This window comes from Sceloporus undulatus, chromosome 7 (assembly GCF_019175285.1).
Source record: "Sceloporus undulatus isolate JIND9_A2432 ecotype Alabama chromosome 7, SceUnd_v1.1, whole genome shotgun sequence".
NCBI lineage: Eukaryota > Metazoa > Chordata > Lepidosauria > Squamata > Phrynosomatidae > Sceloporus > Sceloporus undulatus.
In genome coordinates this window covers 48,216,790-48,226,891 of record NC_056528.1, presented here as the reverse complement: position 1 = coordinate 48,226,891, position 10,102 = coordinate 48,216,790, and the positions used below count along the sequence as shown (strand labels likewise).

General features: G+C 43.5%; 1 protein-coding gene across 7 annotated transcripts in view; it reads right to left on the bottom strand.

Moving 5' to 3' along the window:
• Positions 1-8,652: 8,652 nt before the first annotated feature.
• COL4A5 (collagen type IV alpha 5 chain) overlaps positions 8,653-10,102 on the bottom strand; it is an 89,046-nt gene continuing 87,596 nt past the window's right edge. For all 7 annotated transcript variants that reach the window (XM_042479333.1, XM_042479335.1, XM_042479336.1 and 4 more), the window contains one exon: positions 8,653-9,911. In XM_042479333.1, the coding sequence (XP_042335267.1) occupies positions 9,830-9,911 (82 nt within the window). In that variant the 3' untranslated portion in view covers positions 8,653-9,829. The remainder of the gene's footprint in view (positions 9,912-10,102) is intronic.

Sequence of the window (10,102 nt, the reverse complement as noted above, 5' to 3'; positions counted from 1 at the left end):
TGTGGCCCACGTAATATTACAAGTAGGAGACCGTCCTTTGCTATGCCCCAGTTGAGTGCCTATGTGAAAAGGGAGTAGAAGAGGCACTATTGGAGATCCTTGCAAGTGCTAGGGAAGTTAATATTAATAGAATGCACAGGACGTTTGGGGTGTAAAAAACAGGCTTTTGAGTCCTGCTCTGTTTTATGTGACTCTTGGACAATATTGCCTCTTGTACCTCTTTACAGATTCAGATTCAGTAAATATTGAATAGAGAAGTATTTGGGGCTCATGCTGAAATACAACAGCCGGAATCCTCCATCACATTCTATATTAAGTAACTTAACGTATACTTAATGTGCAGCAGAGGTGCTAAGAAATTTTGTTAGTAAAACGTGAAAATGCATAACATGAGTGTCTTGATGTACACTGGTCCCCGTTATACATGTCGGCATAAGCAGTGATTCCCAAACTTTGGTCTTCTAGGTGTTTTGCACCTCAACTCCCAGAAGTGCCAGCCAGCTTGGCCAACAGTCAGGAATTCTTGGAGCTGAAGTCCAAAACGTGGAGGACCAAAGTTTGGGAACTACTGACCTAGATGGTATCAGGATGTACCATGGGACTGATGTGCATTGATTCCAGTGTGTTTCGGTCCCTTTGCCAGATCCCCTACATAGTGTTGTAACAGCACCCTATTAGGTGGGTACAGATGTTGCAAAAATGCCCAATTCTAATCCCTACAAACGTAAATCCACTTAGACGTAAGTCATCAACAAGATCCTAGCCTGTAGTCTTAGCAAGCGAGGTCCCCTTTCTTGCCCAAATGCAAGGTGATCCATGGGCTTTTTGACTTGCATCTCACTCTTAGCATTGCATTAAATAAGGAATTGCATGAAATAAGGAAAAAGAAGGCTGTTTGTTACAGAAGGGACAGATTCCCTTGTGTTTAGTTCAAAGTGTTAAACATTCCAGTGATCGATAAAGGATCCCCCCCCCCAAAGTTATGTGCTGAAGCATACTTTTGATATTAAGGCATGACTGAAATTAAATCAGAGTTTCCCCCTTTTTTTGGAAGTAAAGCTATACTCTCCCAATCGAACAGCCGCACACAAGCCCTTCTCTTGCCTCCCAAGATTAAAACCGCCAACCAGCAGCGCAGAAGTCGGCTCCATGTTCTGCGTTCTTTCTGGATGAAACAGATTGCTCCGGCCAGCTCCCCTTTCTCTGGGCCTCATGTTATAGAGCAGGCAGCATATGTGAAGAAGAAAAGAAAACAGAGCTCCTGCTACAGGGCAGAAAGGCATACCAGTGGTAAATAAACAAGGCGCATTATCCAAACACAGGGCTATTGCAACATTTTTTTTAGCAAAATAACTGCGAGAAAGAGGCCTCTGCTGTGAAAGGGCTCATTGGACTTGAACTTATGTCTGTCGCTTGGCTTGGAGTTCAACGGTGGCTCAAGCCAGTAGGCAAAACCGTTGGCACTCAGAATGCCCACAAGGCCTTTCCGTCTTTCAGGGCTGAGCAACAACTTCGACTAGTGCTGCAGGGCACTTTTCTCCCTACTTTTATTGCTTAACATAACATATATTTTCACTGCCGTTCCATATATTGGCCCATCGTACAAACACTAAGCTGCATGGGGAGAAGGGGCGGTGTGTCCCATTGGGACTAAGGGGGTGCGTGCCCATGGAGCGTGTGTGCCACTGCGCTGCTGTGCCGCTACGCCGCCACGCCACCATGTGCACGAGCCCCATTCATTTAAATGGGGCTTGAGCGTAGGTGGAATTTGCTTTACGCAGGGGAGTCCGTATGGATCCCCTGCGTAAAGCAAGGGCGCACTGTATAGACAAAAACATTACAAAAAGCACAACACAATACCATATATACTCAACCTCATGTATAAGTTGAAGGCAGGTTTTGGGGCCAAAATTGTGGATTTTGATATGACTCATGGATAAGTCGAGGGTAAAATGTAGGGCCATGTAACAAAGGATGTAAAGGATGAAGCAAAGGAAAACAATACCAAAGAACTTAGAAAATTCCAGGAGTCATAACTGCTCATATTAAAAGCTGGATCGCTGAGAGAATAAAGTCAGTGCTTCCAGGACAGATTACTCTCTTGTTTTTCACCAGGGGATGGATGGTTGGATGGATGGATGGATGGATGGATGGATGGATGGATGGATGGATATATACAATACTTACATTGACCCGTGGATAAGTCAACTCAGGTTTTTGGGGTCACTTTTGCAGGAGCCACCTAATGCATCAAAATGCGCCTTTATCTTTGTACCTTTCATCTCACCTTGCTGAATTTAGTTCTCAATTGTTAATTCGATTTCCATAATATAAGTTGTGACTCTTTTTAGTGCTATTGTCTACTCTTTATTTGTTGCTCTCTGTTTCTAGCATCCACCCTGTTTCTCTCTGTGTGATAAATTATCTGATATTAATTAGTTGATTGAATTGATTGATTGATTTTCTTACTAACACCCATTTTTCCTCAGTCTTTTTTTTACTGATTTGTTTTTCAAGTAATGGGGTTGTAGTGTCCAGAGCTGAAGAATGTCTTCCTTTGGTGCCACAACAATCTACAGTTCCCAGAATCCCAGAGCATTGAGCCAGGGCAGTTCAAGCGGTGTCAAACTGGATTATGTCTGCAGTGTGGATGCAGCCTAACTGGGAAGAAGATTTCTAGCATAAGCAATTGTGAGCACAGATATGGTGCAAGTCAAGTTGCACCTGATGATACTATGGCCAGGCAACATCTCCGCGGTTGTCCACCCCTGTAGTAGATCATTAATCGCCACTGGTTGGATTGGTTTGTCCAAACTTTATTTTAACTTGCCGCTGTTTTTACTTGTGAAGTGGGTTGTGACTTTGGATTCAACAAACTGACTGAACTTGACAGGCAGTTTATGAATGCAAGCCACAGCTTCCATTGCCCAGCTTCTGGAAATGGGTGCCACCAGGATGCCAAGAGTCCTTTCCCAAAACACCCATGCCATTCATCACTATAGGCAAAACATGCTCTCGTCCAAAGCTCAGTGGCAGGACATGTTACTTTGCTCAAAGTGATGAGTTACATGTGCCAAGGTTGCTTTCATTGGTAATAGTGAGGCATATTTCCAGAGGTGGCAGAATGAATGGGAATGTTGCGTGGTGTCATGGTTTCTCATTCATTTTAGAAGTTACTCCTAAAGGGCATTTGGAGAGATACCTTCCTAAGAGTGTGAAGTCGAATGCTTTCATGGCTGGTGCCATTAGCTTTTTGTGGTTTTGGGGGCTATGTGGGCATGTTCTAGAAGAGTTTTTCCTGGACGTTTCGCCAGCATCTGTGGTTGGCATCTTCAGAGAAATTCCTGAAACGTCAAGAATAAAAACTCTTCTAGAACACGGACGCATAGCCAGAAAAACCCACCAAAAAACTTCCCAGGGGCTTTTATGTCAAGGTGTTTTTTAAAAGAAATAAAGAGAATCTCACTGAAAAGTAAGAGAGCAGCATCTATTACAAGAAGCAATTGTCGATCCAATAGCTCGATATAGCTAGATATACTTAGCCTTTCACCTTGGGATCAAACCTATTCCTATATTGAAACAAATCATACGTGCGTTTATAAAAGAGGCACTGATCCCAACGTGAAAATTCGTGTAGAGGATAATGGAATTGTTCAGCTTGACATTTGGAAAACGTCAAGAAAAAAAGAATGTTTAGTCAGATGAAAGGGTTGCGTTGGGTTTCTCTGTCTCCAAAATAGCTCTTGAATAATATAGAGCTGAAGATGCTGGTGAAACGTCAGGAATAAACTCTTCTAGAACATGGCCACATAGCCCCCAAAAACCCACATAAAACTATGGATGTTGGCCGTGAAAGCCTTCGACTTCACAATATAGAGCACTTTTTAAGTGTTCAAAACATTTGGCAACGTGACAATGATCCCTATGACAACCGGGTGAGATTATGCTCCGATTGTGGGTTGATTTGGGGAGGCATGACTAAGGCAGGGGAAAAGTGGGAGACAGACTATTCAGATTTGAATGGAAGTGGGTAATGTGCGCATGCATATATATATATATATATATATATATATATATATATATATATGGCTAGTTTTTTGTTTCAAGGCATTGCCAATGATCTTCTGGCCTATTAATGATTCTTCCAGGCGTGCCTGTATAGTGAATGGGGAATATATCTTCAGACCGAAGCGACGGGGGGGAAACTTTCCAAGCCAAACGCAAGGAGCTTTCCCCAAACGGCTCCTCTCAGAGGCAAGAACGGTACGGCTCATGTGGTTCCGTGACTCATGCCTGGAGTATGCCTACTAGGAAATACCATACACTTTAAATAACAAAGTCTCTCTGTATACTCATATCGAAATGTGGAACTCTGGAAAGGGGAGGGAGAAAATAAAATCTCCTTTTGTCCATTTTGGAGTTTCTCCCTGAGCCAGGCTTTCTTCTTCCTGTTATCTCAGTCCTGACCTTGGCAAAGGGAAAGAGAGAAAACCTCTTTCAGGTTGGACAAAGTTCTCCATCCACCCCATTCACGGTTTGCTTTCTTTTTTAAAAGAAAAGCAAACATGTTCCTTCTTTTTCCTGCTAGTTTAGGTGCGCATAGCGGAAGAGATGAGATCCAGGATGTGTGTGGCTGAGCCATATCCCACTTGTGGTCAAGATGGCCAAAGTTATCTTATCGGGAAGATAATGCACATGTGCTAGGAGAGGCTGTAGCAGTTTGCTTTTGCCTGAGACTACAGGGAATGGCAAAACCCTGTCCTCTCCTGCTGCATGAATGGAGCATAAACTACTTTTGCACTTTGGACTCAGTTTGTAGAAACTTAAGTAAGCTGAGGACAAAGGACGAAAGTAAGAGGAAGAGAGGGAAACCAGGGGATAGTCTACACATAAGTGTACTTTGCAAACTGCTACAGATTTGCCCACATTTGCATCAACACTTGTCTTCACTTTCCTGCACAAACTTGAATGTATTCCCATTTATTCGTCTTCCCTCTGTACAAAACATACATAATGTGCATTCTCATGGTTATTATTATCGTGGTTATTACAGGGCCCACTGTATGTAAGTTGGTATTAGATACCTCCTTCGGCAAGAAAATTAAAAGCACAACCTGCTTAAGCCTGCTCAGTCATAGAGTTAGGTGGGTTTAGTGTCCAGAATTCCAGCTGGATTGTTGGACTAGAACATGGGAGAGGTTCTAGTCCTCAGGAAACTCACCTGGTGACCATGGGACAGTCATGGTCTCTCCTTCTTTGACCTGCATCACAGGGTTGTAGTGAGAATCTTGACGGAGAAAAGAGAAAAGCCATATCTTGCCCCATTGTGCTGGAAGGCAAGGCTAGCTTTAAATGTAAATAATAACAAATGAATGAACCCTGACACGCTAGTACTACACCTTGGCTTTAGTGTCCCAAGGCCAATATGTCCTGTCCTCAAGCAGCTGGTGAACTTCTCTGGTCATGTCTTGAGGAGCCACCTTGGAGCAAGGTTGGGCTTCACGGTGTTCCAGAATTAAGACTCTATGGCAACTTTAAACAACTGCTCAGTCATCGAGTTTTGAGGTTGCTTCAGGGTGATGGAAGAGTGGAGTTACACCAAAGTGACACTAAAGTTAGGATCGCCCAAGCCATCGTATTCCCCATAACCATGTATGGATGTGAGAGCTGGACAGTGAAGAAAGCCGATAGGTGAAAATCAACTCATTTGAGATATGATGCTGGAGAAGAGTGCCGAGGATACTATGGGTGGCCAAGAAGACAAACCAGTAGGCCCTAGCTTGAACTCTCCTTGGAAGCCAAGATGACTAAACTCAGGTTGTTGTACTTCGGCTACATCATGAAAAGACATGGGTCATTAGAAAAGACAATAATGCTAGGAAAGAGAGAAGGCAGAAAGAGAGGAAGTCCACACACTAGATGGAGAGACTTAAGGAAACTATGCCCGCAGGACCAGAGCAGAATGGTTGAGGACAGATGGGCTTGGTAGTGCAGTCACCATAAGTTGAAGTCTACTCAAAAGCAATTGACCACAACAATAAAGCTCTTGGTAGGAACCTGCTCACCAGATTTTGGAGGCCATTGAAATCATACCATCCCTATGCACTACTAAAGAGTAACTCGCTTTCATGGCCAAGGGAAGGGCCCCTTCATCCAAAGAGGCTTGCTGGCACAGTCCACTGATGGTTCCTTTCAAACCCTTCTTTTACCACTCATGCTAGCAAAGGGATTCTGGGGGGTCCAAAAAAGTGACTTTCTGAATCTTTCTCTGACTGAGCTGCCTGGGAGGGGAAGAAAAAGGTTGTTTGCTTTAAAAAAGCCAATTGGTTTGTTTTTACAAGCGTTCTTGTCGCTAGTTGCCGCTCTCCAGCCCGACAACCTTTCCAGTCCATCTGTCCTTCCATCCGGTAGATAGTCCCTCAGCCCCCCAGAAAGCAAAACAAATGCTTAAGCAATAAAAATTGCATCTGGACACACCGTGTTTCAATACTGGTGCAACCCATTGCTCTCTGTCTCTTTCCCCTTGTTTCCTTTGCACATGCTGCCCTCTTGTGCTCAAGTAAAGGAGACTCATCTACTCAAACCTTTCCATTCAGTGTAGAAAATTTGGAGACTGTAGCCTCTTAGTGCTAAATGTTAAACAGCATCTTCAACACCTGGGATGTCTTTTTACCATCCTTACCATAGACCCTCCATGATTTTCTTGTAACCAGATGAAGTAGACTGAAGTCTACCAATGCTCATGCTGCCAACTTCTTTCTTTAGTCTTGAAGGTGCTACAAGATCTCCCTACATACTGATCTTTGGTCATAGACGCTTTCATTTCGAATGTATATACTTCCCGATAACATAAGCACTGACTATGGTTTGCAAGCAAAAACCTAAAAACCGTAAAGTACTGTGTGGAAATAAAATGAAAAAAACACAGTCCAAGCTGGTCTGTGGTTCAAAATATGTGAAAACAGCTACCACCACCCGAGTTCTGCCTTTGGAGAGAGGTTTATATGGAATCATGGGGTCAGAGCTTCCACTGTGTACCCCCAACTCTTTATCCAACACACTGGAAAATGAATGATTGGAGAAACCCCCACGACTGGCTCCTGCCAGCCAAAATGTGAATCCATCACAAGTGACACCATGAAGCTGGTCAACCTTGATTGCCCTTGAACCTCAAAGCTCCATGTTCATGAGTATCCTGGCATCTCCCACATCTGGTCCCAGTACTGTGATGCAGCATCCTAGAGTCGTAGAATCATGGAGCTGGAACAGACCACAAAGGCCATCCTGTCCTATCCCCTTCTATGGAGGAACACACAAACAAAGCACTTCCGACAGATGGCCATCCAGCCTCTGCTTAAAAAACTCTGAAGGAGACACCACCACTCTTCAAGGCAGTTCTTCCTAATGTTCAGGTGGAACCTCTTTTCCTGTAATTTGCTTCACCATCCCAGGAACATCAACAATGTTTGGGCCAAAGATGCTGAAGAAGTGATGAAATGCTAGACTTCAGGCTGAGAACCACTTCACAATTCCTGCTTGGTGAAGCCTGAAACGGCAGAACCTAGAGAGAGTAGTCCTGCGTCAGAAGATGAAGATGCCCCACTTCAGCTCTTCCCTATGATCAGAGTCAGGTCTCCTTGGTTCTGCACCTACCTTGCTGGCCCTGTTGGCTCTTTAAACCAGCCTGAACATGACAAGGGGGTCTCCTCCTGCTGTGGGCATGCAGCGGAAGGAGATGTCAGGGGCAACCAAAGACATTTTGCTGCCCAAGCCAGAAGATAAGACAGTACTTCCCTTTTCATGCACAGATGCTAACTGAATATCGAGTTCAGTTGAACTCAACTCCCTCGGTGGCATTGGGATAGCATCCTGCATCAGACTCAAGGGTGACATAGTAGTTTAGGGATGCAGGAAACACTGACAGGTGATGTCTTATATAGTCAAGAATAGCAATTGAGTTCTGCACATGGTTGTGCTTGGATTGACCCCCAGAGTCATTCTGTTGCTGGAGGAGAGCAGGGAAGGGAAGCTGGAGGAGCATCTGCCTATGTTCCTGTAACCAGACACAGGCCAATGACATAATCTGCGGAAACCTCCAGACAGTGGCACCTGCCTCCCTGGTGTCACCAGTGTGGGGGGCATGGCTACCAGGGATAATGGCTAAAAGGCAGTGCTCATCCCTTCTTTCTCCTTATGAAGAGACCACTGCAGCTACAAAGAATCGCATCACGGCAGTCTTGGCTGAATAGTCTTAATGTTTGCACTAGGGTTGTTAATGGGTGCCAGCATGGTCTAGTGGTTTCAGAGTCAAGACTTCAGTTCAAACCAAGGCAATGACAAGCTCCTTGTGAACAAACCTTGCCAAGAAAACCCCATGACAGGTTGGCCTTAGGATTGCAAGAGTTGTCAGAAATGACTTGAAGGCAGACAACAGCAGCAACAACAAATGTTGTTAATAAATGGATCTTGGAAGTGAAGTAAGGTCAGCCCTGGTTAATACTTGGACGGCAGGTCCATTTCAGATGAAGTTACTGGCAAAGACCACCTCTGAATATTCCTTGCTTAAGAAACTTTACAATGACCTTTTTGGGGTCACTTAAGTCGACAGGACTTTGAGGCACATACACAGACATGCACAAAGGTATGAAAAGGTCCATTTTCACCAGTTTTCACTTTATTTCATTCAAAAGGATTTTTCAAAGTGTACAGTTTATTCTGGATAAAATACTAGACGTCATTTCCAGAAAAAAAAGTGGTTTTGTGTATGTGTGTGTTTCATATATTTCTAGCATTTGTGTTTCATCTGCCTATTTTTCCAAGGGGTATTTAGCTGAACCCAACATAAGTTATCACTTATATGAACGCATGACGTGGATGTCTTTCTTATAGAAGAATATAGGATATGGCTGCACATTTTCATTTTTTTTTTCACAGACTATGCAAAAATAAACCCTTTTAACGTTTTTCCTTTTTGGTTTCCGAGGACAATTAAAATCATCAGGAGCATGGCATACAATAAAGACATGAACAGCCCTGCAAGAAACGGTTAAAGCATTACTATACATTTCCTCCAAATTAAAAACGTGTCCAAGGACTCAAAAGGGGAATATATATATATATATCTATTCAGTAGTTGTTACAAGAGAACAGGACTCTCATTGCTGCTTTAATGGCTACAATATTGCTTCCTGCTTTAGGTGGGTGTTTTTAATATTATATATATTTATATTTATATATATATAGGGTCATTTCGATTTCTTTGGGTGGGTTGGTGATTCAGGCTGCTTTGTGTCTAAAATGATGAGAAGTAGAAAAAAAGAATGTGTTTACACAATATACACATTTCATTACTTACAGCTTAAACGTTTCATAGTAAAAACCTGGGATACAGTAGGGTTAGTAGCACCATGAAGTCAGGCTTTTCAGAATGGCAGGTTCTCCTCCTCTGAACCATCACAGTGCATTTTGGTTTCTTCTTTTCTCCGGGGGCAATGGAAAAAGCGGCCCCCCGTGGCTCTTGGGGGAGGAATAGCAACTTTCGCCTTCGGATCCTTAGCGCCCGCAAGTGTCTCTGATATTTCGAGGGTGCGTTCCCAAGTGTCTCCAAACAAAAAAATAAACTGCACCAGAAGAACGTCTTCAGGAGAGCACTTGGGGGGACAGAGAGAAAGAGAGAAAGAGGGTGCACCGGAATCTGCATTCTGGATTTTCTCTTCTTCTTTTTGTGTCGTAGCACCATTTGTTATAGCTGAAGGATTGTGCACCAAATGATTTTGTTTTTTTCAGTTGTTCTGCATTTTTGTTTTTTACTTTCAAAGTCTCCAAGGCATTACGTCCTCTTCATACATACTTGGCATCGACTAATACGCGTCCTCAGGTCTCCGGCCTTGAGGGTCTCAGACTGAGGTTTACTGGCAAAGAGAAAAGGACACAAGAATCATACCAAGTTAAGTCGAAGGCTTTCACATCCGGCATCCATAGTATTTTTTGTGGCTTTTTCTTCTTCTAGAAGAGTTTATTCCTGACATTTTGCCTGTGTCTGTGGCTCTCTGAAGATGCCAGCCACAGCTGCTGCGAAACATCAGGAATAAACTCTTCTAAA